Source organism: Carcharodon carcharias, chromosome 36 (genome assembly GCF_017639515.1).
Source record: "Carcharodon carcharias isolate sCarCar2 chromosome 36, sCarCar2.pri, whole genome shotgun sequence".
Lineage (NCBI taxonomy): Eukaryota > Metazoa > Chordata > Chondrichthyes > Lamniformes > Lamnidae > Carcharodon > Carcharodon carcharias.
The window spans coordinates 1,264,092-1,288,894 of NC_054502.1; the positions used below are offsets into that span (position 1 = coordinate 1,264,092).

At 49.7% G+C, this 24,803-nt stretch overlaps 1 protein-coding gene across 7 annotated transcripts in view; it reads left to right on the plus strand.

Annotated features, from left to right (window-relative positions):
* The window catches only part of LOC121272850 (OTU domain-containing protein 7B-like), a 38,718-nt gene that overhangs the window by 3,034 nt on the left and 10,881 nt on the right, over window positions 1-24,803 (plus strand). For 2 of the 7 annotated variants that reach the window (XM_041179666.1, XM_041179667.1), the window contains exons 3-9: window positions 343-513; window positions 1,019-1,234; window positions 6,595-6,696; window positions 16,667-16,794; window positions 16,987-17,099; window positions 20,501-20,536; window positions 21,250-21,377. In XM_041179666.1, coding sequence (XP_041035600.1) covers window positions 343-513; window positions 1,019-1,234; window positions 6,595-6,696; window positions 16,667-16,794; window positions 16,987-17,099; window positions 20,501-20,536; window positions 21,250-21,377 — 894 coding nt within the window. The remainder of the gene's footprint in view (window positions 1-342; window positions 514-1,018; window positions 1,235-6,594; window positions 6,697-16,666; window positions 16,795-16,986; window positions 17,100-20,500; window positions 20,537-21,249; window positions 21,378-24,803) is intronic. The other 5 variants (XM_041179668.1, XM_041179670.1, XM_041179669.1 and 2 more) reach the window with 5 other exon arrangements.

The following is a 24,803-nucleotide window of genomic DNA, read 5'->3' on the forward strand; positions in this document are numbered from 1 at the left end:
TCCCAAACTAATCCCACTGTCCCACTCTCTCCCCATCGTCCAGTATCAATCCCAAACTAATCCCACTGCCCCGCTGTCTCCCCATAGCCCTGTATCAATCACAGAAGCTCGCCCGCTGCCCCCCTCTGTCTGTCCCCAGGCGCGCTGCCCCCCTCTGTCTGTCCCCAGGCGCGCTGCCCCCCTCTGTCTGTCCCCAGGCGCGCTGCCCCCCTCTGTCTGTCCCCAGGCCCGCTGCCCCTTGCCCATCCTGTCCCCGGCGGGCGCTCCCCCTCTGTCCCAGCCCCCACCTCGGTTCCCTGAGCCGTGTGCTGGAAGTGTTGAAAACTCTGGCCCATCTTCCAGGTAAAAACTGGGACATCACAGCCGCACTCAGTGACTTTGAGCAGCTCCGTCAGGTGAATGCTGGGAACTTCCCTTACTCTTTTAATGAAGGACGTGGGGTCAAAGTGCAGGAGAAGGAACCGTCGAGACTAGTGCGGCCTGTACATCAGAGACAGGAAGACCCTGTACAAGGTGGGTGATTGCTGCGGCGCACAAAGTCGAGAACATTGGCGCAGTCTCAGGATAAGAGGTCAATCAGTTTGGACTGAGAAGAGGAGAAGTGTCTTCACACGCAGCTGTGAATTGGAGTTCTGTAGCCGGCAATGCTGTAACCCCAGCGTAGACTATATTTAAGACTGAGGCACTGATTTTTGGTCCCTTAGGGAACTGAGGGCTATGGGGAAGGGGCGGGAAAGTAGAATTCTGACAGAGGATCGGCCATGGTCTTAATGGCGGAGCAGACGTGAGGGGCCGAGAGGCCGACTCTTCTTATTTCTTCTGCTCTTATGTGCCTTTGCTGCTGTGTGCAGGAATCAGAAGCGGCAATGACGCCTGCTGTGGGGAGGAGGTGGGATGGGACAGGACAGCCCTTATACCTCTGGGGCGGGTGGTGGTTGGGGGGGGGCGTGAGGAGAGACAGGAATAAAATGATTTTCTTTTCTGGTGCCATTTAACGCGAACGTTTTGCTTTGAGCAGAGAAGCGGCTGACACGGGGAATCTCTCACGCCAGCTCCACCATTGTCTCTCTAGCACGTTCCCACATGTCGAACAATAGCAGCAGTGAGCATTCGTTGGAGACTCCCATTTGCACCTTCCAGCTGCCTGACCTGACTGTCTATCGAGAGGATTTCCGAAACTTCATTGAGAGAGATTTGATTGAACAGTCGATGTTGGTGGCATTGGAGCAGGCTGGTAAACATCACCATCTTCAATCAGCAAACACACCGGTTTATTCAGTGAGCAACACTGGGGGTGTGGGGAACGAGCAGGGTGCTCAAGGCTGTAACACAAAGGCTGTGCTGTACCAGTCAGTGTGAAAGAGGGACTTTCTCTCGGCTAACCGATCCATCAGCGAGCATCCCAGCATAATCCACTCCAGGAAGACTGGAGAACCAAAACCCAGGAAGCGAAACCCAAGCCAAGTATTTGTTATCTGAGCCCTAAGATTGAATTGCTGTTTCTGAATTGAGCAGTCAGCTCTTGTGTCTGCAGGGTCAGGGCCAGCATGAATATTATCTGCACTCGGGAATTCATGTCATGTTCATGCGTTTGCTTCGATGACTGATGTCACACCGTAAACTGAATCATTTTAAAGCAGTCAAATCAGGTGCTGCAGTTAGATACAGAGTAAAACTACTTCTATCCTGTCCTCATCAAACACTCCCAGGACAGGTACAGCATGGGATTAGATACAGAGTAAAGCTCCCTCTACACCGTCCCCATCAAACACTCCCAGGACAGGTACAGCTCGGGGTTAGATACAGAGTAAAGCTCCCTCTACACCGTCCCCATCAAACACTCCCAGGACAGGTACAGCACGGGGTTAGATACAGAGTAAAGCTCCCTCTACACTGTCCCCATCAAACACTCCCAGGACAGGTACAGCACGGGGTTAGATACAGAGTAAAGCTCCCTCTACACCGTCCCCATCAAACACTCCCAGGACAGGTACAGCACGGGGTTAGATACAGAGTAAAGCTCCCTCTACACCGTCCCGGTCAAACACTCCCAGGGCAGGTACAGCACGGGGTTAGATACAGAGTAAAGCTCCCTCTACACTGTCCCCATCAAACACTCCCAGGACAGGTACAGCACGGGGTTAGATACAGAGTAAAGCTCCCTCTACACTGTCCCCATCAAACACTCCCAGGACAGGTACAGCACGGGGTTAGATACAGAGTAAAGCTCCCTCTACACCGTCCCGGTCAAACACTCCCAGGGCAGGTATAGCACGGGGTTAGATACAGAGTAAAGCTCCCTCTACACTGTCCCCATCAAACACTCCCAGGACAGGTACAGCATGGGGTTAGATACAAAGTAAAGCTCCCTCTACACTGTCCCCATCAAACACTCCCAGGACAGGTACAGCACGTGGTTAGATACAGAGTAAAGCTCCCTCTACACCGTCCCGGTCAAACACTCCCAGGGCAGGTACAGCACGGGGTTAGATACAGAGTAAAGCTCCCTCTACACTGTCCCCATCAAACACTCCCAGGACAGGTACAGCACGGGCTTAGATACAGAGTAAAGTTCCCTCTACACTCTCCCTATCAAACACTCGCAGGGCAGGTACAGCACGGGGTTAGATACAGAGTAAAGTTCCCTCTACACTGTCCCCATCAAACACTCCCTTGGCAGGTACAGCACGGGGTTAGATACAGGGTAAAGTTCCCTCTACGCTGTCCCCATCAAACACTCCCAGGACACGTACAGCACGGGGTTAGATACAGGGTAAAGTTCCCTCTACACTGTCCCCATCAAACACTCGCAGGGCAGGTACATCATGGGGTTAGATACAGAGTAAAGCTCACTCTACAGTGTCCCCATCAAACACTCCCAGGACAGGTACAGCACGGGGTTAGATACAGGGTAAAGTTCCCTCTACACCGTCCCCATCAAACACTTGCAGGGCTGGTATGCACAACAGGGAACCCATTCCCGCTTTTTTTTTATAATCCTCATCAATGCAGCATCCAGAACAAAAACAGAATGACCTGGAAAAACTCAGCAGGTCTGGCAGCATCGGCGGAGAAGAGCACAGTTGACGTTTCGAGTCCTCATGACCCTTCAACAGAACTGAGTAAAATTAGGAGAGGGGTGAAATATAAGCTGGTTTAAGGGGGGTGTTTGGGGGAGAGAAGTGGGTGGGGGGTGGCTATAGGGACAAGCAAGCAGTGATAGGAGCAGATATTCAAAAGATGTCACAGACAAAAGAACAAAGAGGTGTTGAAGGTGGTGATGTTATCTAAAAGAATGTGCTAATTAAGAATGAATGGCAGGACACACAAGGTACAGCTCTAGTGGGGGTGGAGTGGAATAAGACTAACAGGGCATAAAAGGTATAGATTTAAAAATAATAGAAATAGGTGGGGAAAGAAAGATCTATATAAATTATTGGAAAAAACAAAAGGAAGGGGGAAGAAACGGAAAGGGGGTGGAAGAGAGAGTTCAAGACCTAAAGTTGTTGAACTCAATATTCAGTCCGGAAGGCTGTAAAGTGCCTAGTCAGAAGATGAAGTGTCGTTCCTCCAGTTTGCGTTGGGCTTCACTGGAACAATGCAGCAAGCCAAGGACAGACATGTGGGCAAGAGAGCAGGGTGGAGTGTTTAAATGGCAAGCGACAGGGAGGTTTGGGTCATTCTTGCGGACAGACCGCAGGTGTTCTGCAAAGCGGTCGCCCAGTTTACGTTTGGTCTCTCCAATGTAGAGGAGACCGTATTGGGAGCAACGAATGCAGTAGACTAAGTTGGGGGAAATGCAAGTGAAATGCTGCTTCACTTGCAAGGAGTGATTGGGTCCTTGGACGGTGAGGAGAGAGGAAGTGAAGGGGCAGGTGTTACATCTTTTGCATGGGCATGGGGTGGTGCCATAGGTGGGGGTTGAGGAGTAGGGGGTGATGGAGGAGTGGACCAGGTGGTCCCGGAGGGAACGATCCCTGCGGAATGCCAACGGGGGGTGAAGGGAAGATGTGTTTGGTGGTGGCATCATGCTGGAGTTGGCGGAAATGGCGGAGGATGATGCTTTGAATGCGGAGGCTGGTGGGGTGATAAGTGAGGACAAGGGGGACCCTATCATGTTTCTGGGAGGGAGGAGAAGGTGTGAGGGCGGATGCGAGGGAGATGGGCCGGACACGGTTGAGGGCCCTGTCAACCACCGTGGGTGGAAAACCTCGGTTAAGGAAGAAGGAGGACATGTCAGAGGAACTGTTTTTGAAAGTGGCATCATCAGAACAGATGCGACGGAGGCGAAGGAACTGAGAGAATGGGATGGAGTCCTTACAGGAAGCGGGGTGTGAGGAGCTGTAGTCGAGGTAGCTGTGGGAGTCGGTAGGCTTGTAATGGATATTGGTGGACAGTCTTATCACCAGAAATTGAGACAGAGAGGTCAAGGAAGGGAATGGAAGTGTCAGAGATGGACCATGCGAAAATGATGGAGGGGTGGAGATTGGAAGCAAAATTAATACATTTTTCCAGGTCCCGACAAGAGCATGAAGCAGCACCGAAGTAATCATTGATGTACTGGAGAAAGAGCATCCAGCTTTGACTCCCAGTTAAAGCCCCTAATTGCTCGTTACTGTCTCTGTGAATAGGTTGACATTTGTACTGGACGATTGCAAGCAGTAACATCCGTTACGTGGCAAACTCCTGTTCTTTGCACATGCCCTCCTCTTTGGCACTCCACGATTGCAGTAATTTAATATTTATTCTGTGGTTGACTGGGAAAAATGAAAGGTGTAACCCAGAATCTAAACTGTGCACTATAGATATTGCGACTTTCTATTCATGCAAAGTAACTGCTTATCAGGTTTGTCTATTTGTCAATGTTTGATGCGGACAGTATAGAGGGAGCTTTACTCTGTATCTAACCCCGTGCTGTACCTGTCCTGGGAGTGTTTGATGGGGACAGTGTAGAGGGAGCTTTACTCTGTATCTAACCCCGTGCTGTACCTGTCCTGGGAGTGTTTGATGGGGACAGTGTAGAGGGAGCTTTACTCTGTATCTAACCCCGTGCTGTACCTGTCCTGGGAGTGTTTGATGGGGACAGTGTAGAGGGAGCTTTACTCTGTATCTAACCCCATGCTGTACCTGTCCTGGGAGTGTTTGATGGGTAGAGTGTAGAGGGAGCTTTACTCTGTATCTAACCCTGTGCTGTACCTGTCCTGGGAGTGTTTGATGGGTAGAGCGTAGAGGGAACTTTACTCTGTTTCTAACCCTGTGCTGTACCTGTCCTGGGAGTGTTTGATGGGGACAGTGTAGAGGGAGCTTTACTCTGTATCTAACCCCGTGCTGTACCTGTCCTGGGAGTGTTTGATGGGGAGAGTGTAGAGGGAGTTTTACTCTGTATCTAACCGCGTTGGGTGTGTCTAGCACAATCGGCAAAAAGAGAGTAGAGTCACGTCAGGCACAGTGTGATACTGAGTATAGAACATTGGAGACGCTACTCCTCTGAAGGTGCAGCACTCCCTCGGTGCTGAGCCTCCGACAGCGCGGCGCTCCCTCGGTGCTGAGCCTCCGACAGCGCGGCGCTCCCTCGGTGCTGAGCCTCCGACAGCGCGGCGCTCCCTCGGTGCTGAGCCTCCGACAGCGCGGCGCTCCCTCGGTGCTGAGCCTCCGACAGCGCGGCGCTCCCTCGGTGCTGAGCCTCCGACAGCGCGGCGCTCCCTCGGTGCTGAGCCTCCGACAGCGCGGCGCTCCCTCGGTGCTGAGCCTCCGACAGCGCGGCGCTCCCTCGGTGCTGAGCCTCCGACAGCGCGGCGCTCCCTCGGTGCTGAGCCTCCGACAGCGCGGCGCTCCCTCGGTGCTGAGCCTCCGACAGCGCGGCGCTCCCTCGGCGCTGAGCCTCCGACAGCGCGGCGCTCCCTCGGCGCTGAGCCTCCGACAGCGCGGCGCTCCCTCGGCGCTGAGCCTCCGACAGCGCGGCGCTGAGCCTCCGACAGCGCAGCACTCCCTCGGCGCTGAGCCTCCGACAACGCAGCACTCCCTCGGCGCTGAGCCTCCGACAGCGCGGCACGCCCTCGGCGCTGAGCCTCAGACAGCGCGGCGCTCCCTCGGCGCTGAGCCTCCGACAGCGCGGCGCTGAGCCTCCGACAGCGCGGCGCTCCCTCGGCGCTGAGCCTCCGACAGCGCGGCGCTCCCTCGGCGCTGAGCCTCCGACAGCGCGGCGCTGAGCCTCCGACAGCGCGGCGCTCCCTCGGCGCTGAGCCTCCGACAGCGCGGCGCTCCCTCGGCGCTGCAATACAATTATCCATCTGGATTTTGTGCCTGGCTCTTTGGAGTTGAGCTTGAATCCTTGAGCTTCTGAGTTGGGAGAGTTCTGGGCACTGAAACACTTGTTTGGTGAAGTCTTTGACTGTCATCGAACTGGAATTGCCCTGTTGAATAAGTTCACTTAGCATGTTCCATGTTGTTGAGAACTCTCCGCTGCAGAGTTCCCTGCTTTTATGGACAGTGAGCTTTGTCCTAATAACACAGCACGATCACGGGGAGGGGGATGGATGACACTGAGTAACATTGATTGAATTAAAACATTTTTTTATTTCCTCTTCCTCTCAGGCCGCCTAAATTGGTGGGCAAATGTTGATGCCAGCTGCCAACGCTTGTTACCCCTCGCGACTACTGGTGATGGGAACTGTCTGCTTCATGCTGCTTCTTTAGGTAAGTGTGGTATGCTGATCCAGAAATCTCGATCAGTCCCCACTCTGTAATATTCACCCTCTCGAACATCTCGATCGGTTTCCACTCTGTAATATTCACCCTCTCCAACATCTCGATCAGTCCCCACTCTGTAATATTCACCCTCTCGAACATCTCGATCAGTCCCCACTCTGTAATATTCACTCTCGAACATCTCGATCAGTCCCCACTCTGTAATATTCACCCTCTTGAGCATCTCGATCAGTCCCCACTCTGTAATATTCACCCTCTCGAACATCTCGATTAGTCCCCACTCTGTAATATTCACCCTCTCGAACATCTCAATCAGTCCCCACTCTGTAATATTCACCATCTCTAACATCTCGATCAGTCCCCACTCTGTAAAATTCACCCTCTCGAACAACTCGATCAGTCTCCACTCTGTAATATTCACCCTCTCGAACATCTCGATCAGTCCCCACTCTGTAATGTTCACCCTCTCGAACATCTCGATCAGTCCCCACTCTGTAATATTCACCCTCTCCAACATTTCGATCAGTCCCCACTCTGTAATATTCACCCTCTCCAACATTTCGATCAGTCCCCACTCTGTAATATTCACCCTCTCGAACATCTCGATCAGTCCCTACTCTGTAATGTTCACCCTCTCGAACATCTCAATCTGTTTCCAGTCTGTAACATTCATCCTCTCGGACACCTCGATCAGTCTCCAGTGTGTAACCATCACCTTCTCGAGCCCCTTGGTCGGGGGCCAACCTGCAACACAGGACCCTCAGTCGGATGCCAGCCTTCAGGGGGATAGGCAGTAAATGCTGGCCCAGTCAGCGAAGCCTACATCCCGCAAATGAAAAAACCGCAAGCTCCCTTGAATCCCTCAATCACACTGTGTGGTCCATAGCGCACTGAGTTGTGCACACAGTCGGACTGTGTGATGTATTGTGCTGTGATTTGTGTATACAGTCGGACTGTGCACTGATTTCTGCACGCAGTCAGACTGTGCGATGTATTGTGCTGTGATTTGTGTATACAGTCAGACTGTGCACTGAGTTGCGCGCACAGTTAGACTGTGCAATGTATTGTACTGTGATTTGTGTATCCAGTCAGACTGTGCCACGAGTTATACACACGGTCGAACTGTGCGAAATATTGTGCTGTGATTTGTACAATGTCAGGAAGATATAATTTTTATAATGTTATTGGAATTTATTGTAGAGTAATAGTGGGGCCTGCGTATGTGTGTACCTGAGTGTGTTTGTTTGTCTTAACTGAATTAAAGGTAGCTTTGATGTATCAGAAGATAAGCTGGGCTTGACCTGTGAAGTAGTTAACATGGGGGAAGTTTTAGAATGGAAGGTATAAAGGGAACAATTACATTTTTAAATAAACCAGACTAGCTTGAGTTCAAAAGAGAGGGTGAAATATTACCCCTAGCCAGGAGACGTTAAGAAACAGTGTGTTTATTTTCCCCAAAGATTACTGGTAAAATTGGTACTATGATAGATTTTTATTATTAGAGAGGTAAAGTCCAAAGATATAGTGAAGCAATGGGAATTAGCATTCAAAGGGGAAAATATATATAAAGGAGTGAAGGTTATGTGTAAGGCCAGGCATTCTAAGATCTAAAACAAGTATGAAAAAACCTCTAGTACCTACACTGCAAGCTGCTGTCTACAAAGAACTGAAGTTAAGAAAACTCACTCTGAATTGGATTGTTCAGGGTATCATGTTTCTTTGTCTGGGTCTTTTAAAATCGATGTGTCTTCTTGCTGCCTTAATGAAAGTGTAACTGGGAGTTAGATTAACTAGGGGATTTAGAAGATATCATGGTCATAATTTGTAGATCTATGTATGTGCTTAAAATCATTTCTTCTATAAATAAAGATTTAATTTAGTTTTGTAAGAAACCTTTAAGACTCAGTGGCCTTATTACTAGTGAATTCAAGGCATGCACCTGAAAATTTATACAAATTGTGAAACGTGTTGTGGCAGTTGTTTCAGGTTCCCCTTGGGATTTGAACAGCTCAGCATTGACCATCGGCTGTGCAAATCATAGTTGGGGGCTCTTTGTGGGATACATTTGCGATTCCTTGATTGGTTTGGAGTTGGTGAATCTTAAGGTTATGAGTACGAGAAGCATTTTGAATTCAGGACTTGGTGTGAGGGATTTTAAGTGGTGAGGCTGCAATATAGCTTTGGCAGCTGCTAAGACTTGTCTCTTGAGTTGAAGTTATAACTTTGGCTGGTTTCCTAAAGGTAACTAAAGTTAAGTTAATGGAATGGACGGAGAAGTTACAATTGGGATTACCTGCAGGGGTATGGAAAGCAGACATAATTGAAGGTTATAGCACAGCATTTCAAGTTAGAGGTGATACCTGACGTTAGTGGGTCACAGCTGGAGGTAGTGAGACTTCAGTTAGAAATGAGGAAGCTTGAACTTGAACAAGCAAAGGAACTGGAGAAACTTGAGCTAGAGGCAGCAGAAAGAGAAAGGGCAGAGAAAGAAAAAGAACAGGAAAGAGCAAAGGCATTTCAAAGGGAGCAAGCAGAAAGTCAGGAGAAAGAAAAGAAGCTGGAACGAGAATTCCAGACAAGAGAGAAAGGCAAGGGAAAGAGAGAAGGAACGAGAAAGGGAATACCAGCTTAAAAGGCTGGAAATGGAAAAAGAGATCTTAAATGTTGAAGCATTCTTTATTTCAATTGAGAAGTTAGCTAAATAGATCCAATGGCCACAGGAAAACTGGACATTGTTGTTACAATCCAGGCTGGTGGGTTGAGCACATGAGTTTATGCTTCACTCTCAGAAGAAATGTCAGTGAACTGTGATGTGGTAAAAAAGGATATTTTGAGTGCGTACGAGTTGGTTCCTGAGGCATAACAGGCAGAAATTTAGGAATATGAGAAAGCAGCCTAGGCAAACTTATATTGAGTTTCAGAGAGTAAAACAAGGTCATTTTGTCCAGTGGTTATGGGCATTAAAGATAGAGATGACATATACAGCTCTTGGGTAATTTTTTTGGTAGAATTTAAAGATTCAATTCCTTCGGTAGTGAGAACTCGTGTGGAGGAACAGAGGGTTCAATTGGTAAGGCAAGCAATAGAGATAGGTGATGATTATGAGTTAACATGGGGGACGTTTTAGAATGGAAGGTATAAAGGGAACAATTATGTTCTTTACATGCCTCCACCCTTAGATGAAATGCTATTTCAAAACTGTGCTTCATCACAAGGTATGTGTCATATGGACAACAAAACACAAGACTTACTTCCATTCATCCTCCCCCTAAATATGAGAACACAGTGTCTAACTGGCTCAGTATTTTAGTATTGGCTAGTCGGTTTGTAGGAAGTTCACCTTGTGCACTGTTTACTTCTCCTTCTACCTTATTCTTACTGTCTCTGTCATCGCCCATTACTCCTATCACCTGGCACGCTTGCTCTTTCTTATCATCTTCCCTGCGATGATATCGCTTCAACATGTTTATGTGACATAACCGTTTGTTCTTCCTACGCTCAGGAGTATCTATCAGATAAGTCACTTTTCTAACCCTCCTAACTACCTACCAGATTTTGCTTTCAGGGTCCACCCTGAAAAGGCATTAATACCAATACTTCATCTGCTTGGAACATTCTAGTTGTAGCATGTTTATCTGCCCATTCTTTCATTTTAGCTTGTGAAATTTTTAAATGCTCTCGTGCTACTTTACATGCTCCTGTGTAATCCAACATGGAGGATCCATATTTCTGCTTGAGGAACTTTTCTGTAATCACTTTTAATGAGCCGCTTATTTCATGACCAGAGATCAATTCGAATCGACTAAATCCAATGGATTTATTCGGAGAATCTCTGGTAGCAAATAGTAAGAAATCTAATCCTTTGTCCCAATCCTTTGGGTATTCATGGCAATAGGTTTTAATCATGGTTTTGAGAGCCTGATGGTATATCTCCAAAGCAGTGGATGATAGGGGTAGATTTTAGTTCTTTGATACCCAAACTGCTGATTATGTCCTGGAGAATTTTAGACATGAAGTTAGAATCTTGGTGGTCAGATTGCATTTCAGTTGGTAGGCCATAACAACAACGACTTTGTATATCCCCCTCATACTGTTCCAGTAGACATGCCTTTCAAACTGCAGCCATTGCAATTTTAATCCACAGTCCAACAGAAATAAAATGATATGTTCTTTACAACGGCAAGCGATGAAAGTGAAGGCAGATAGGAAAGTTACAGTTGTGTTGCTGGGGAGAAAGTGCTAGCTCTGTTACCAGTACTGGGTGACACGTTAAAGGCAAGGTTTAGTGGGCCTTTCAGGATGGAAAAGAAGCTGAGTGAAGTAAATTATTTAATAAATACTCCAGACAGAAGAAAGAAGCAGAGGGTGTGTCATGTAAATATGTGTAAAAAGTACTTTGACAGGGAGGAGGACCAAAAGGAAGTGTTAGTGGTGGTAGATAATGAGAAAGAAGTAGAAATGCAGGATTCTGAAATTGATTTTCCTCTAATCAAACTGGATAATGAGGAGGTACTTGAAAATTTAAATGTCATATTGAGTTACCTTCCATACGACTGTCAAAGTGATTTGGAGAAGCTATTGCAGTCACACAAAGCTTTTTGTGGGAATAAGTTGGGGAGGACAAATTTAGCTATACATGATATATGTGTAGAAGTTTCATCTTTGCTAAGGCAACGTCCTTATCGATTAAATCGGACAAAGTTATCACAAGTACAAAAAGAAATTGATTTCATGCTTCAAAATGATATCATTGAGTCTATAGTTGCAGTAACTGGAGTTCGCCCATTGTGCTGGTACCGAAACTGGATGGAACACAAAGACTGTGTGTGGACTATCGAAAGATGAACGCGGTGACAAAGTGGATTCATACCCTATACCATGGTTGGAAGATTGTATTGAGAAAGTGGGACAATCAAAATTTATCATAAAGATCAACTTGCTAAGAGGATATTGGCAAGCACCGGTATGAGAGAGAGCAAAGGCGATATTGGCTTTTGTGACGCCAGATGGACTATATCAGTTTAATGTCAAGCCATTTGGTATGACAAATGCACTTGTGACATTTCAAAGACTGACAAAGTAATTGCAGGACTGAGTAATTGTGCTGTTTATATTGAGGACTTGATAGTTTTCAGTGAGATGTGGGAGGAGCATTTACAACACCTGGAAGAATTATTTGCGCGATTACCAGAAGCTAATTTGGTGGTGAACTTGGCTAAAAGTGAATTTGCAAAAGCGCAAATTACATATCTAGGCCACACCATTGGACATGGTAAGTTGGCTCCGAGAGATGTGAAAGTCGAGGCTATCGTGGATTTCCCAGTGCCTACAGCAAAACGAGTTTTGAGATTTCTGGGCATGAGTGGGTTTTATTGGAAATTTGTGCCAAATTTTAGCCAAGTGGTTGCTCCACTGACTGAACTGTTAAAAAACAAGAAGTTTAATGGACACTGGAGTGTCAGAAGGCATTTAATAGTTTGCAAGCTGCATTAACTACGACACCAGTTTTGGCAGTACCCTATTATGCCGAGCAATTTAAGTTGGCTGTTGACTCAAGTGATCTGGGCCTCGGGGCTGTACTGTTACAAGAAGATGGCACTGGAATTGAAAAACTGATAGGGTGTTTTTCATGGAAATTGAATGTACAGCAGAGAAGATATTCAGTGACTGAAAAGGAGACTTTGGGTTTGGTGTTAGCACTGCAGCATTTTGAGATTTATGTTGCAAACGATTTGTAAGAAACAATTTGTTTATACAGACCACAATCCTTTAAAGTTTATTGATGAATTTTAAGACAGAAGTGCAAGGCTATTCAGATGGAACTTATTACTGCAACCATTTAATCTACAGATTATACATGTGACAGGATGAGAAAATCTGATTGCAGGTGCATTGTCAATCATTGAGGCTTAAAGGGAAACTTGGACGTTTAAAAACCTGGACACTGGACTAGAATGATTTCTGTTGATCCCAAGGCTTTGTGTATATTTTGTTATGTTGATGCATGCATCTGGTAATGTAATAGTATAATAAGTATAGGAGGTAACGTAAGATGGGTTCAGAAAATGAAGCCGTCTTTTGAAATTATAATGGTTCACTTTTTAATAAGGAGGGGGATGTCAGGAAGACATAATTTTTATAATATTAGAATTTATTGCAAAGTAAAGTAAAAGTGGGGCGTGTGTGTGTGTTAGTTGAATTAAAGGCAGCTGGTCTGAAGGCTTTGATGCAACAGAAGATAAGCTAGGCTTGTATTTGTTAAGTAGGTAAACATAGAGGAAGTATTAGAAGATAAGCTGGGCTTGACATGTTAAGTAGTTAACTTGGGGGAAGTTTTAGGATGTAAGGTGTAAAGGGAACGATTAAATTTTTAAATAAACCAGACTAGCTTGAATTCAAAAGAGGGAGTGAAATATTACACCTAGCCAGGACAAGTTAAGAAACAGTGTGTTTATTTTCCCCAGAGATTACTGGTAAAATTGGTACTATGATAGATTTTTATTATTAGAGAGGTAAAGTCCAAAGACATAGTGAAGCAATGGGAATTAGCATTCAAAGGGGAAAATATGTATAAAGGAGAGAAGGTTATGTGTAAGGCCAGGCGATCTAAGATCTAAAACAAGTGTGAAAAATCCTCCATCTTCTACGCTGCAAGCTGCTGTCTACAAAAAGAACTGAAGTTAAGAAAACTCACTTTGAATTGGATTGTTCAGGGTATCATGTTTCTTTGTCTGGGTCCTTTTAAAATCCACGTGTCGCACTGTTGCCTCAACAAAAGTGTAACTGGAGATTAGATTAACTAGGGGATTTAGATGTTATCATAGTCGGACCGTCGGACTGTGCAGCGTACAGTGCGCTGAGTTGTACGCACTGTCGGACTGTGCAGTGTACAGTGCGCTGAGTTGTGCGCACAGTCAGACTGCGTGGTGTATAGTGCACTGAGTTGTACGCACAGTGGGACTGTGCGGTGTATAGTGCACCAATTTATGTACATAGTCGGACTGTATGCTGTATTGTGCGCTCGGTTGTATGCACAGTTGGACTGTGCAGTGTATTGTGCAGTGATTTGTACACAGTAGGATTATGCGGTACATTGTGCTATGATTTGCAAACACAATCGGATTGTATGGTGCATAGTATGCTGCATTGTGCACAGAGTCGGATTGTGCAGTGTTTTGTGCGCTGTGTTGTATGCACAGTTGGACTGTGTGGTGTTAGTGTGCTGAGTTATATGCACAGTCGGACTGTGCGGTGCGCGGTGTGTTGGTTTGTATGCACCGTCGGACTGTGCAGTGTACAGTGCGCTGAGTTGTACGCACCGTCGGATTGTGCAGTGTATTGTGTGCTGTGTTGTATGCACAATTGGACTGTGGGGTGTTAGTGTGCTGAGTTATATGCACAGTCGGACTGTGCGGTGCGTGGTGCGTTGGGTTGTATGCACCGTTGGACTGTGCAGCGTATAGTGCGCTGAGTTGTACACACTGTCGGACTGTGCAGCGTACAGTGCGCTGAGTTGTACGCACCATCGGACTGTGCAGTGTACAGTGCGCTGAGTTGTCCGCACCGTCGGACTGTGCAGTGTACAGTGCGCTGAGTTGTACGCACCGTCGGACTGTGCAGTGTACAGTGCGCTGAGTTGTCCGCACCGTCGGACTGTGCAGTGTATTGTGCAGTGATTTGTACACTGTAGGATTATGCGGTACATTGTGCTGTGATTTGCAAACACAATCGGATTGTATGGTGCATAGTATGCTGCATTGTGCACAGAGTCGGATTGTGCAGTGTTTTGTGCGCTGTGTTGTATGCACAGTTGGACTGTGTGGTGTTAGTGTGCTGAGTTATATGCACAGTCGGACTGTGCGGTGCGCGGTGTGTTGGTTTGTATGCACCGTCGGACTGTGCAGTGTACAGTGCGCTGAGTTGTACGCACCGTCGGATTGTGCAGTGTATTGTGTGCTGTGTTGTATGCACAATTGGACTGTGGGGTGTTAGTGTGCTGAGTTATATGCACAGTCGGACTGTGCGGTGCGTGGTGCGTTGGGTTGTATGCACCGTTGGACTGTGCAGCGTATAGTGCGCTGAGTTGTACGCATCGTCGGACTGTGCAGCGTACAGTGCGCTGAGTTGTATGCACCGTCGGACTGTGCAGCGTACAGTGCGCTGAGTTGTACGCACTGTCGGACTGTGCAGTGTACAGTGCGCTGAGTTGTGCGCACAGTCAGACTGCGTGGTGTATAGTGCACTGAGTTGTACGCACAGTGGGACTGTGCGGTGTATAGTGCACCAATTTGTGTACATAGTCGGACTGTATGCTGTATTGTGCGCTCGGTTGTATGCACAGTTGGACTGTGCAGTGTATTGTGCAGTGATTTGTACACAGTAGGATTATGCGGTACATTGTGCTGTGATTTGCAAACACAATCGGATTGTATGGTGCATAGTATGCTGCATTGTGCACAGAGTCGGATTGTGCAGTGTTTTGTGCGCTGTGTTGTATGCACAGTTGGACTGTGTGGTGTTAGTGTGCTGAGTTATATGCACAGTCGGACTGTGCGGTGCGCGGTGTGTTGGTTTGTATGCACCGTCGGACTGTGCAGTGTACAGTGCGCTGAGTTGTACGCACCGTCGGATTGTGCAGTGTATTGTGTGCTGTGTTGTATGCACAATTGGACTGTGGGGTGTTAGTGTGCTGAGTTATATGCACAGTCGGACTGTGCGGTGCGTGGTGCGTTGGGTTGTATGCACCGTTGGACTGTGCAGCGTATAGTGCGCTGAGTTGTACACACTGTCGGACTGTGCAGCGTACAGTGCGCTGAGTTGTACGCACCATCGGACTGTGCAGTGTACAGTGCGCTGAGTTGTCCGCACCGTCGGACTGTGCAGTGTACAGTGCGCTGAGTTGTACGCACCGTCGGACTGTGCAGTGTACAGTGCGCTGAGTTGTCCGCACCGTCGGACTGTGCAGTGTACAGTGCGCTGAGTTGTCCGCACCGTCGGACTGTGCAGTTATAGTGTGCTGATTTTGCACACAGTCGGACTGCGTGGTGTATAGTGCACTGAGTTGTACGCACAGTGGGACTGTGCGGTGTATAGTGCACCAATTTGTATACATAGTCGGACTGTATGGTGTATTGTGCGCTCGGTTGTATGCACAGTTGGACTGTGCGGTGTATTGTGCAGTGATTTGTACACAGTAGGATTATGCGGTACATTGTGCTGTGATTTGCAAACACAATCGGATTGTATGGTGCATAGTATGCTGCGCTGTGTGCAGAGTCGGATTGTGCAGTGTATTGTGCGCTGTGTTGTATGCACAGTTGGACTGTATGGTGTTAGTGTGCTCAGTTATATGCATAGTCGGACTGTGTGGTGCGTGGTGCGTTGGGTTGTATGCACCGTCGGACTGTGCAACGTGTAGTGCACAGAGTTGTACGCACCGTCGGACTGTGCAGCGTGTAGTGCGCAGAGTTGTACGCACCGTGGGACTGTGCAGCGTGTAGTGCGCAGAGTTGTACGCACCATCGGACTGTGCAGTGTATAGTGCGCTGAGTTGTACGCACCATCGGACTGTGCAGCGTGTAGTGCGCAGAGTTGTACGCACCATCGGACTGTGCAGTATATAGTGCGCTGAGTTGTACGCACCGTCGGACCGTGCAGTGTACAGTGCGCTGAGTTGTATGCACCCTCGGACTGTGCAGCGTTTAGTGCTCAGAGTTGTACGCACCATCGGACTGTGCAGTTTGTAGTGCGCTGAGTTGTACGCACCATCGGACTGTGCAGTGTACAGTGCGCTGAGTAGTACACACCGTCGGACTGTGCAGTATGTAGTGCGCAGAGTTGTACGCACCATCAGACTGTGCAGTGTATAGTGCGCTGAGTTGTACGCACCATCGGACTGTGCAGTGTACAGTGTGCTGAGTTGTACACACGGTTGAACTTTGATGTGATTTGTACACAGGGATGTGGGGATTCCATGATCGGGATCTGATGTTAAGGAAGGCCCTGTATTCATTGATGGAGAAAGGGGCGGAGAAGGAGGCTTTAAAGAGGAGGTGGCGGTGGCAACAAACCCAACAGAACAAGGAGGTAAATAACGAGCTGAACTCTGCAAACCCTTTCCTTTCTCTTTTCAACACTTCTTGCTCTTTGCCACTCACTTGCCTTGAGTCTGTGGAAGCCCCCTGCTCCTGGTCACTATCCTGAATGAGTTGTGTTGGAGCAAGGTGCAGGTGACTGCTTCACCGATCTCTGTGACTGCCCAGTCTCTTTCCTTTACAGTCTGGTCTGGTTTACACAGAGGAGGAATGGCAAAAGGAATGGAACGAGTTGATAAAACTGGCATCCAGTGAGCCTCGTATTCATTATGGAACCAACGGAAGTGGCTGTGGAGGGTAAGAGGAAAGGGGCAGGAGGGGAGGGTAAGAGGAAAGGGGCAGGAGGGGAGGGTAAGAGGAAAGGGGCAGGAGGGGAGGGTAAGAGGAACGGGGCAGGAGGGGAGGGTAAGAGGAAAGGGGCAGGAGGGGAGGGTAAGAGGAAAGGGGCAGGAGGGGAGGGTAAGGGGAAAGGGGCAGGAGGGGAGGGTAAGAGGAAAGGGGCAGGAGGGGAGGGTAAGAGGAACGGGGCAGGAGGGGAGGGTAAGAGGAAAGGGGCAGGAGGGGAGGGTAAGAGGAAAGGGGCAGGAGGGGAGGGTAAGAGGAAAGGGGCAGGAGGGGAGGGTAAGAGGAAAGGGGCAGGAGGGGAGGGTAAGAGGAACAGGGCAGGAGGGGAGGGTAAGGGGAAAGGGGCAGGAGGGGAGGGTAAGAGGAAAGGGGCAGGAGGGGAGGGTAAGAGGAACGGGGCAGGAGGGGAGGGTAAGAGGAAAGGGGCAGGAGGGGAGGGTAAGAGGAAAGGGGCAGGAGGGGAGGGTAAGAGGAAAGGGGCAGGAGGGGAGGGTAAGAGGAAAGGGGCAGGAGGGGAGGGTAAGAGGAACAGGGCAGGAGGGGAGGGTAAGAGGAAAGGGGCAGGAGGGGAGGGTAAGAGGAAAGGGGCAGGAGGGGAGGGTAAGAGGAAAGGGGCAGGAGGGGAGGGTAAGAGGAAAGGGGCAGGAGGGGAGGGTAAGAGGAAAGGGGCAGGAGGGGAGGGTAAGAGGAAAGGGGCAGGAGGGGAGGGTAAGAGGAAAGGGGCAGGAGGGGAGGGTAAGAGGAAAGGGGCAGGAGGGGAGGGTAAGAGGAAAGGGGCAGGAGGGGAGGGTAAGAGGAAAGGGGCAGGAGGGGAGGGTAAGAGGAACAGGGCAGGAGGGGAGGGTCAGAGGAACAGGGCAGGAGGGGAGGGTAAGAGGAAAGGGGCAGGAGGGGAGGGTAAGAGGAAAGGGGCAGGAGGGGAGGGTAAGAGGAAAGGGGCAGGAGGGGAGGGTAAGGGGAAAGGGGCAGGAGGGGAGGGTAAGAGGAAAGGGGCAGGAGGGGAGGGTAAGAGGAAAGGGGCAGGAGGGGAGGGTAAGAGGAAAGGGGCAGGAGGGGAGGGTAAGAGGAACAGGGCAGGAGGGGAGGGTCAGAGGAACAGGGCAGGAGGGGAGGGTCAGAGGAACAGGGCAGGAGGGGAGGGTAAGAGGAAAGGGGCAGGAGGGGAGGGTAAGAGGAAAGGGGCAGGAGGGGAGGGTAAGAGGAAAGGGGCAGGGGTTTTCAGAGAGAGAACAGGTTGTGGAGATACGAGAAGAAAATCCATCTAGCTACTATTGTGGAATTACTGGAATCTTCCACCCACAGGAAAGAGAGGTTTTAAGTGTTGTTCCTTTCAGGCTAGGAGCTATTCAGCTGCACTGCTCCTCACACAAACGTGGTCACCTGGTCAGGCACGGATTAAAAAGCTGTTGTCAGGCATCTCCCTTGGTCCAGGACTCCTTTCCGGCACCATCATGTCTTTCATAGCATACTCAGTTCCAGGACTGCAACATTGTACATGTCTCTCATCCTGTTCCAGTGGACATGCCTTTACAAACTACAGCCATTCTAAGCCTAATCCACAGTCCTATAGAAAATAAAAAGATATGTTCCTTACAATATAGAGAATGGCAGAGAATGACTATAAGGTTAGTCAGGAGAAAAAATTAGAATATGAAAGGAAGCTAGCTAGAAATGTAAAAACAGGTAGCAAGAGTTTCTACAGATATTTAAAAAGGATAAGAGTAAATAAAGTGAGTATTGGTTCTTTAGAGAGTGACAGCAGGGAGTTAATAGTAGATAAGGAAATGGTGGATGAAATGAACAAATATTTTGCTTCTGTAGAGGATACAAAAAACATCCAGTGATAGCTGTAAATCAGGAGGTGGAAGGGAGAGAGGAACTTGCTGAAATTACAGTCACTGGGGGAGCAATACTGAACAAACTGATGGAGCTGCGGGCTGACAAGTCTCCGGGTCCTGATGGACTTCATCCTAGGGTCTTAAAAGAGGTGGCTGATGAGCTAGTAGATGTGTTGGTGTTAATTTTCCAAATTCGCTAGATTCTGGAAAGGTTCCATCAGACTGGAAAGCAGCAAATATAACCCCTCTATTCAAGAAAGGAGGTAGGCAGAAAACAAGAAACTACAGGCCAGTTAGCTCGACATCTGTCATGGGGAAGGTGTTCGAATTGATCATTAAGGAGGTTATAGCTGGGCAGTTAGAGAAACTCAAGGCAATCAGGAAGAGTCAACATGGTTTTGTGAAAGGGAAATCATGTTTAACCAATTTATTGGAGTTCTTTGAAGGAGTAACTTGCACAGTGGATAAAAGGGAGCCTGTAGATGTACTTACTGTACTTGGATTTCCAGAAGGCATTTGATAAGGTGCCACATCAAAGGTTATTACAGAAAATAACAAGCTCATGGTGTAGGGAGTGACATATTAGCATGGATAGAAGATTGGCTGGCTGGCAGAAAGCAAACAGTATGCATAAATGGGTCTCTTTCTGATTGGCAGGATGTGACACGTAGAGTCCCACAGGGGTCTGTGTTGGGTCCTCAACTTTTTACAATTTACATCAATGACTTAGGTGAGGGGAATGAAGACATGGTAGCTAAATCTGCAGATGACACAAGGATAGGTCGGAAAGTATGTTGTGAAGAGGACATGAGTTGTAGAAGGATATTGATAGGTTGTGTGAAGGAGCAAAGATCTGGCAGATGGAGTTTAACGTGGGAAAATGTGAAGTTATTCACTTTGGCAGGAAGAATAAAAATGCAGAGTATTACTTAAATGGAGAACGGCTGCAGAATTCTGAGGTGCAGAGGGATCTGGGTGTCCTAGTGCATGAGTCAGAAAAAGTTAGTATGCAAGTACAGCAAGTAAGTAGGAAGGCTAATGGAATGCTATCCTTTGTTAGGAGAGGAATTGAACATTAAAGTAAGGATGTTATGCTTCAGTTATACAGGGCAATGGTGAGACCATACCTCGAGTACCATGTGCAGTTTTAGTCTCCTTATTTAAGGAAGGATGTAAATACGTTGGAGGCGGTTCAGAGGAGGTTTACTAGATTGATACCTGGAATGAGTGGGTTGTCTGATGAGGACAGGTTGGACAGACTGGGCTTGTTCCACTGGAGTTTAGAAGAGTGAGATGTGACTTGATTGAAGAATATAAGATCCTGAACGGCCTTGACAAGGGGAGGGAAGAGAGAGAGAGAGACGTCTCAGTGCTGGGGGGAGGGGAGAGAGAGCCCCGGACTCAGGGTGGGTGGGGGGGGGGGGTGGGGGGGGAAGAGGAGAGACCGGTCCCCAGTGAGAGGGGTGAGGGGCTGAGACTCAGCTGGTTTGATTCTGTTCTATTTTTATCTTTCAGGAGACTGGCAAATTCAACCTTCCCTGCACTTAACAGGCAAGTCTCTCTGGGGCAGACGTCCGTCTGGGCTGGGACTTCACTCTGAGATGGACGTCAGTCTGGGCCTGTCTGTGGGCGGGGCGGGGGGGGGCGCGGGGGAATAGGGGCCTGTCTGTGGGTGGATGATATTGGCCTGTCTGCGGGTGGGGGATAGGGCTTAAGGGCCTCTCTGGGGGTGTGGGGATGGAATAGGAGCTGGCCTGGAGTTGGGAGTGGGGGTGGGGGTTGGGGATGTGATATGGGTGTGTCTGGGGTTTTGGGGGTGGGGGTGTAAATGGGTCTGACTCAGTGGGGGGGTGGGGGTTATGGGTCTGTCTGTCTTTGGTGAGTGTGTTGTGAGAAGCTGTGATGCTGCAGGAGCAGAGGAGATGGTTTTGCTGATGTGACTTCCTTCCTGCCCTGTCTCCGATTATCCCACACTGGCACTGGTAGATGGGGAGAGTGCGGGGCACTCGTCATGAGCAGCGTTTCACTGTTGCTGCTTCAGTCCTGGGCCATGTGTACTGCTATCTGGATACAGAGACTGAGGGAGACAGTGGGGATGGGGAGGCTGCAGTTGGAGTCCTATTGTTAGGGATCCTGTCTGGTCTCGTGCTCCACAACTGGCATTGGAGGATCTGCCTGAGTTACCTTGGTGAGCACTTTGTAACCGTGTAACTGTGAGCTGGCTGTCTCCGTGGCCATGTTAACATGAGGGTTTTCTCTTGCAGTGTAGACAGCTCTGAGGAACCAGTGTATGAGAGTTTGGAAGAGTTCCACGTCTTCGTCCTGGCTCATGTGCTGCGAAGGCCAATCGTGGTCGTAGCGGACACCATGCTCAGGGATTCAGGCGGAGAAGGTGGGTGTGAACCATCGGTACTGCCCCACTGGAGTCCCAAAAACTGACACTGTCCCCATCAAGCACTCCCAGGACAGGTACAGCACAGGGTTAGATACAGGGTAAAGCTCCCTCTACACTGTCCCCATCAAACACTCCCAGGACAGGTACAGCACGGGGTTAGATACAGAGTAAAGCTCCCTCTACACCGTCCCCATCAAACACTCCCAGGGCGGGTACAGCACGGGGTTAGATACAGAGTAAAGCTCCCTCTACACTGTCCCCATCAAACACTCCCAGGACAGGTACAGCACGGGGTTAGATACAGAGTAAAGCTCCCTCTACACCGTCCCCATCAAACACTCCCAGGACAGGTACAGCACGGGGTTAGATACAGAGTAAAGCTCTCTCTACACTGTCCCCATCAAACACTCCCAGGACAGGTACAGCACAGGGTTAGATACAGAGTAAAGCTTCCTCTACACCGTCCCCATCAAACACTCCCAGGACAGGTACAGCACGGGGTTAGATACAGAGTAAAGCTCCCTCTACACTGTCCCCATCAAACACTCCCAGGACAGGTACAGCACGGGGTTAGATACAGAGTAAAGCTCCCTCTACACTGTCCCCATCAAACACTCCCAGGTCAGGTACAGCACAGGGTTAGATACAGAGTAAAGCTCCCTCTACACTGTCCCAGTATTCTGCCTCAGCATCTATTTCAGAGCAGCCTTCAGAGACGGGCGCTATACCTCTCCAGTTGTCATGTCTCTGATTCTCCCTTTCTAAGACACAGCAAATGCACACACAGCAGATACTGAGTCGAGACAGAGTGTGTCTCTTGGTTGGTGAGCCTTCCACTGGCGCAGACACATTTTGCCCTGCAGCCCAAGGCAGATCTGTGATGCTGCACACCACCCTCAACTCCTCCTCCTCCCTCAATTGCTGCACACCACCCTCAACTCCTCCTCCTCCCTCAATCGCTGCACACCACCCTCAACTCCTCCTCCTCCCTCAATCGCTGCACACCACCCTCAACTCCTCCTCCTCCCTCAATTGCTGCACACCACCCTCAACTCCTCCTCCTCCCTCAATTACTGCACACCACCCTCAACTCCTCCTCCTCCCTTAATTGCTGCACACCACCCTCAACTCCTCCTCCCCCTCAATTGCTGCACACCACCCTCAACTCCTCCTCCTCCCTCAATTGCTGCACACCACCCTCAACTCCTCCTCCCCCTCAATTGCTGCACACCACCCTCAACTCCTCCTCCTCCCTCAATTGCTGCACACCACCCTCAACTCCTCCTCCTCCCTCAATTACTGCACACCACCCTCAACTCCTCCTCCCCCTAAATTACTGCACACCACCCTCAACTCCTCCTCCTCCCTCAATTGCTGCACACCACCCTCAACTCCTCCTCCTCCCTCAATCGCTGCACACCACCCTCAACTCCTCCTCCTCCCTCACTCAATTGCTGCACACCACCCTCAACTCCTCCTCCTCCCTCAATTGCTGCACACCACCCTCAACTCCTCCTCCTCCTTCAATTACTGCACACCACCCTCAACTCCTCCTCCCCCTCCCTCAATTGCTGCACACCACCCTCAACTCCTCCTCCCCCTCAATTGCTGCACACCACCCTCAACTCCTCCTCCTCCCTCAATTGCTGCACACCACCCTCAACTCCTCCTCCCCCTCAATTGCTGCACACCACCCTCAACTCCTCCTCCTCCCTCAATTACTGCACACCACCCTCAACTCCTCCTCCCCCTCAATTACTGCACACCACCCTCAACTCCTCCTCCCCCTCAATTACTGCACACCACCCTCACCTCCTCCTCCCCCTCAATTGCTGCACACCACCCTCAACTCCTCCTCCTCCCTCAATTGCTGCACACCACCCTCAACTCCTCGTCCCCCTCACTCAATTGCTGCACACCACCCTCACCTCCTCCTCCTCCCTCACTCAATTACTGCACACCACCCTCAACTCCTCCTCCTCCATCACTCAATTGCTGCACACCACCCTCAACTCCTCCTCCTCCCTCAATTGCTGCACACCATCCTCAACTCCTCCTCCTCCCTCAATTGCTGCACACCACCCTCAACTCCTCCTCCTCCCTCAATTGCTGCACACCACCCTCAACTCCTCCTCCTCCCTCAATTGCTGCACACCACCCTCAACTCCTCCTCCTCCCTCACTCAATTGCTGCACACCACCCTCAACTCCTCCTCCCCCTCAATTGCTGCACACCACCCTCAACTCCTCCTCCTCCCTCAATTGCTGCACACCACCCACAACTCCTCCTCCTCCCTCAATTGCTGCACACCACCCTCAACTCCTCCTCCTCCCTCAATTGCTGCACACCACCCTCAACTCCTCCTCCTCCCTCACTCAATTGCTGCACACCACCCTCAACTCCTCCTCCTCCCTCACTCAATTGCTGCACACCACCCTCAACTCCTCCTCCTCCCTCACTCAATTGCTGCACACCACCCTCAACTCCTCCTCCTCCCTCACTCAATTGCTGCGCACCACCCTCAACTCCTCCTCCTCCCTCACTCAATTGCTGCACACCACCCTCAACTCCTCCTCCTCCCTCAATTGCTGCACACCACCCTCAACTCCTCCTCCTCCCTCAATTACTGCACACCACCCTCAACTCCTCCTCCCCCTCAATTGCTGCACACCACCCTCAACTCCTCCTCCTCCCTCAATTACTGCACACCACCCTCAACTCTTCCTCCTCCCTCAATTGCTGCACACCACCCTCAACTACTCCTCCTCCCTCAATTGCTGCACACCACCCTCAACTCCTCCTCCCCCTCAATTGCTGCACACCACCCTCAACTCCTCCTCCCCCTTAATTGCTGCACACCACCCTCAACTCCTCCTCCTCCCTCAATTGCTGCACACCACCCTCAACTCCTCCTCCTCCCCCTCAATTGCTGCACACCACCCTCAACTCCTCCTCCTCCCTCAATTGCTGCACACCACCCTCAACTCCTCCTCCCTCAATTGCTGCACACCACCCTCAACTCCTCCTCCTCCCTCAATTGCTGCACACCACCCTCACCTCCTCCTCCTCCCTCACTCAATTGCTGCACACCACCCTCAACTCCTCCTCCTCCCTCACTCAATTGCTGCAACCACTCTCAACTCCTCCTCCTCCCTCCCTCAATTGCTGCATACCACCCTCAACTCCTCCTCCTCCCTCACTCAATTGCTGCACACCACCCTCAACTCCTCCTCCCCGTCCCTCAATTGCTGCACACCACCCTCAACTCCTCCTCCCCCTCCCTCAATTGCTGCACACCACCCTCAACTCCTCCTCCCTCAATTGCTGCACACCACCCTCAACTCCTCCTCCTCCCCCTCAATTGCTGCACACCACCCTCAACTCCTCCTCCTCCCTCAATTGCTGCACACCACCCTCAACTCC